The 5567-nt window shown below is 32.2% G+C and overlaps 1 protein-coding gene across 1 annotated transcript; it reads left to right on the forward strand.

Annotated features, from left to right (window-relative positions):
- Positions 1–4065: 4065 nt before the first annotated feature.
- Positions 4066–4989, forward strand: LOC133866402 (leucine-rich repeat extensin-like protein 1). Its single transcript, XM_062302915.1, has one exon. The coding sequence runs from the start codon at positions 4204–4206 to the stop codon at positions 4753–4755; it is 552 nt and encodes a 183-aa protein (XP_062158899.1). The 5' UTR covers positions 4066–4203; the 3' UTR covers positions 4756–4989.
- The last annotated feature ends 578 nt before the right edge of the window (positions 4990–5567 follow it).

Here is a 5567-nt window from a genome sequence, read left to right on the forward strand (position 1 = left end):
TAGGATATTTTTGTTTAAGGGTTTAGGGTTTAGGGTTTAGGGTTTAGGGTTTAAGGTTAGGAATTTTGTTTTAGTGTTAGGGTTTCTTTTTTTAGAAAGTGTAGGATATTTTTTTTTTAGGGTATAGGGTTTAAGGTTTAAGGTTTAAGGTTAGGAATTTTGTTTTTAGTGTTAGGGTTTCTTTTTTTAGAAAGTGTAGGATATTTTTTTTGTTTAGGATTTAGGGTTTAGGGTTTAAGGCTAGGACTTTTGTTTTTAGGGTTAGGGTTTAGGGTTTGTTAGGGTTTAAGGTTTAGGGTTAGGGTTTTTAGGGTTTGAAAGTGTAGGAATTTTTTTTTTTCAGGGTTTAGGATTTAAGGTTTGGGGTTTAGGGTAAGGGTTTTTTTTTTTAGAACGTGTAGGATTCAGAGTTTATTTAAGGGTTTTTTATTGTGTTGGTTTTATGGTTATGATTTTAGGATATAAAGTTTTGGGATACAGTTTTTGTTTTGTTTTAAGAGTTGAATGTTCTTTATTTAAAAAACAAAAACAAATACGGGTTTAGGGTGTTTCTTCTTTTTATAAAAAGGGTTTATTGTTTCGTGTTTAGGGTTAGGGTGTTAGGGTATTTTTTTTAAAAAAAATGGTTTAGGGTTAGGGTTAGAGTTTTTGTTTTGTTATAGGGTTTGGGCACATCCGGGACGTGTATTTAAATACACGTCCCGAAATGTATTTGCATGCATAAATATATATATATATATATATATATATATATATATATATATATATATATATATATATATATATGTATTTATATAATTTAACCACATAAAAAAAAAATACAAACCCATGCAGCCTGAAATGTATATACCGTACATATAGCTAAACTTTACGCGCTAAAAGTAAACCGTAAACTATAATTTAAAACTAAACCCTAACCCTAAAATTAAACTCTAACACTAAGTATATATACTATATTAAACCCTAAATAAAAAATAAAAACTAAAACCTAACCATAAAATTAAACTCTAACCCTAAGTGCATAGACTATATATAGCTATAAACTATAATCCTAATTAATGGTACGTATTGTATATAGTCATAAACCCTAACCCTAATCCTCGTGATTTAATATATATATTTAAAAGTATACAATAATAACACATGAAAAATATATTGACATTATTATTCATAAAATGTAAAATCAATTAAATTATAACCCATAGCTTTAAGTATATATATTATATATACCTATACAACATAAAACCCTAACCCTAAGTGTATATACTATATATAGCGATAAACCTTAACCCTAAGTATATATACTATATATAGCGATAAACCTTAACCCTAAGTATATATACTATATATAGCTATAAACCCTAACCCTAAGTGTATATACTATATATAGCGATAAACCCTAACCCTAAGTATGTATACTATATATAGCTATAAATCCTAAGTTTAAGTGTATATACTATATATATCGGAACAATCTAATTTTGAACTGCTCATGATTTAATATATATATATATATATTTAAAAGTGTACAATAATGACACGTGAAAAATATATTGACATTATTATTCATTAAACGTAAAATCAATTAAATTATAACCCATAGCCCTAAGTGTATATATTATATATACCTATAAACCCTAAAACCCAAACCCTAAGTGTATATACTATATATATCGATAAACCATAATCCTAAGTATATATACTATATATAGGTATAAACCCTAGCCCTAAGTGTATATACTATATATACTATATATAGCTATAAACCCTAACCTTAAGGGTATGTACTATATATAGCCATAAACCCTAAATGTATGTACTATATGAGGGACTAAACTATAAGTATTTAATTCATTATGAAGCGCAGAACTCTAAAAACAATTGCATTTACAATATATAGCCATAAATAAAAATGTTACTGTATATAGTTTCTAAACCGTTTACATGCATGCATATCTATATATATAGTATTAATTATAGGTTTTTTAACTTTGTTATGTTTAATTTTATTTTTTTTGTTTCTAAACGTAGATGGTGTACAAAACTAAACCCTAATTTGAACTATTTGGTTTAATTAGATATATAGCACCAAATTTGTTTAATTATGCATATAGTACAATATAGTATACTATATATATATAAATAAAGAACCTAAAAAGTATAAATTTCAACCATAAAATTTACATATAGCATATAGTTTTCAAACTTAATTTTATGTGTATAAGTTATGTACACCGTATTTTCAAAGATTTGTATGATTAATAAGATAAGGAGTTTAATTTTTTTTTTTTTATATATTTTAAAAAATTAATACAACACCGAATTTTTATTTTTTAATATTTATTTTGGCAAAAAATAACAATTTGACACGTGTAATAATACACGTGTCCAAATTGGACACGCGTATTAAAGACACGTGTCCATTTGGACACGTGTATACACGTGTCCAATTGGACACGCATATAAAATACTCGTGTCCAATTGGACACGTGTAATATTAAATACACGTGTCCAAATGGACACGTGTATTAATACACGTGTCCATTTTTTATGCCTGTACAATTTGACACGTGTCTTTTGAGACACGTGTCAAATTTGACGCGTGTCTACAGTAACGGGTACTGTAGACATGCGTCAAAATGCTGCGATTTTTGTAGTGACTATATATAGGTTGTTAGAACAAGTGTACGTCTCATATTCGATCTCTTGGGTCATATATACGTGACTACTTTTCCGTTCATTTTAATGGCAATTCTTAATGAAAGTGCCTTCTTTGACACGGGGTAATAATTTGAATGGTCAAAATGTCACATTTTAAAATTCGGTGGGAAAGATATACTAGCTTCTTGGATAATTCTAACAAGGATCCCTGGCCTGTTGATCAGTTGGTTGTTTTTGTTGGATTAGAAAAATCAAAATTCAGGTTAATTAAACAAAAAAGTGTTAATTAAAATTTGCAGAAATATTCACTGTAGTGGGATGGTCAAGATCAACTTAGACCCCAAGAGGCATGCAGGAATCATCCAAGAAGGTGCACGGAAGCTGCCCGCCTTCCAAAGGAAAGCATAATAAATAAAGAAGAAGCATAAAGTGTGATGCATGCTGTGAAGAGAATTGATTCCCACAAAGGTGGATTATGTTGGGAGAAAGGCATAAGGCTAGGAAAAGATTGCCAAAGAAGCTTTACTTAGGATTCCTTCCCCATGAAAATGAAATAATTATACAATTTTACATGCTCCAAAATCCAAAGAGATAATACAAGCAATTATGACTCGTATTTCGCCATGATCCTTTCATGGGTCCCTCAATTATTGATCACAATTGCTTCATATATATATATAATTGCCACTTTTATGTGGTTCAAAAAGTAACCATCAATTTAAGGAGAATTACGATTACAGGATCAGACAAATGTTGAATTAACATCTCTTCTAGGCGGAAAATGTTATCCCAAGACTTGTTTGTCAACCTTTATGTGCTCTCTGTCCAACCACGCATCAATCACGCCAAATTTCCGCCGAAAGTCGAAGACAACGTACCCTAAATTAATAAATGCAGCGATTCGTGTTCGTGTGTTAGATTTAAATCGTGTTGAGACATTAATATCAGACTAAATAGGTTAATCTTAAATTGACATATTTAATTAAATATGTCAAACCCTTCAACTCTAACTCTTTAATTTTGTATTGAATTCGTGTCGAATTTGTAGCCATGTCAAAAATTATCTATCATTATATCGCGTGTCGAAACATGGATATAAGACTATATATATAGATATAGGTCAACTTTAATCCGACCCATTAATTAAACATGTCGTCAGATTCTTTAATCTTAATCCTTTAAATTCGTGTCAAATTTTTTCGCATCAAGTTGACGAATCGTGTATAAAATTGTTGGTCCTAACCCTAAACATGTTTCAAGGATTCTGGGAGCGTCCAAAACATTGTCTTTTAAGAAAATGGTATAAGGAAATGTCCTTTACAGCAATATACTAAAGAAGCATCTAAATCAAACTTTTTAAAGAGCCATACACACGCATGTGCATTTATACATTAAAATAACCCATCTAGGCCTCCTTTGTTTTCGTCCCTATGAAGTCCCAGGGCAAATAAGTATTACAAGAGTTTCAGTCACAAAGATGAAGGTCGAGCCACTACCATAGTTTGGCTTCTCTTTTCCCAAGCTTATGCCATTATAATTCAGATGGGTGAGGGTCATTGCAGCAGCCTAGCTTCTGTGAGAAAATGGTTTCCATGGCTCTTGAGGATAGGGATCATGGGGCTGGTCATGTTGGCCGATATGACATCTGAGGATCAAATCGGGCCTCCTTCATCCGGTGACCTATGTATCAGTGATTGTGCCACATGTCCTGTCATATGTGCACCGCCACCTCCGCTTCTAAAGTCATTTCCACCGCCATCACCCTCGGTGCACCATTCACACTCATCGCCGCCGCCACCGCCCCTACTAAAGTCATATCCGCCGCCAACAGCGACTCCGCCAGAGGCTCCATATTCTTCATGGGGATCTCCTCCGCCTCCTTTTAAGTACTACAACAATATGCCTCCTTCAGGTCTGGTGCCACCTTCAGGTCTGGTGCCACCTTCAGGTCCGGTGCCACCTACAGGAGGACCCCACGATTATCCCTATCCTTACTACTACTTTTATTCCTCCCACGCTTCTTCACTTTCCCTTGATGCTTCCCTTGTCTTTATGTCATTATTTGTCTTCCATTTTGTGTTTTCTTGTTGGTGAGTGATCGAAACAAGATAACAATTAAGTTGTTCTCTGGGAATTGAAGGAGCCTAGCTATGTACTTCCCAGATTGTTCATATTTTTCAGTTTATTTGCTTCCTTTTTTTATCATTCTACTTATGTTTAGAGATAAACATCATATTTTTTGTTGAATGAGTGCGATGTATTTATTTGATTTGTATAACTTGGTGATCATTATATATGAGAAAATAAAGGGCACATATATATGCTTGATACGCGCGTGTTAGAAACATGACAGTTCTGACTGCTAGCACCCATGAAATTGCAATGACCAAGAAGATAACTTCTATGGCAATCACAGTATATATATACCATGAAATCTTCTTTAGTTTTTGCTCAAATTAAACCAAATAAAGGAATTTTATGTGAGATCAAGAATAAATTTTCTCTGCAATTTCCTGGAGTTTAGAGATCCATGTAGAAGTGAAAGAGCAAGTGAAACTGGTGTTTGTTCTATTTGATAATCTAAATTAAAGTGATATGACAGGTTGGAAGAATTTTCTTGAAGGTGCTTCCAAGAGCAATAATTTCTCTTCTTTTTTCTTTTTTTGTTCCTTTCCCTCTAATTAATCTTAACAACGTCTTTATAGAAGAAAAGTATAATTTATAAAATAATAGATCAGCCAAAGCTATAGGAAGTTGGATCACTTGGGTCACTGGGCGCCTTTTACTTTTAGGAAGTACTCTAGATAAGGATGAAAAAAGAAGCATTAGATTCTTAAAGTTGGATTTTATGTGTTGGATCCATTGAGTTCCTGTTCATACCCTCGTTTAATTTAGGGATAATTGTA

This window comes from Alnus glutinosa, chromosome 4, assembly GCF_958979055.1.
Source record: "Alnus glutinosa chromosome 4, dhAlnGlut1.1, whole genome shotgun sequence".
Taxonomy (NCBI): Eukaryota; Viridiplantae; Streptophyta; class Magnoliopsida; order Fagales; family Betulaceae; genus Alnus; species Alnus glutinosa.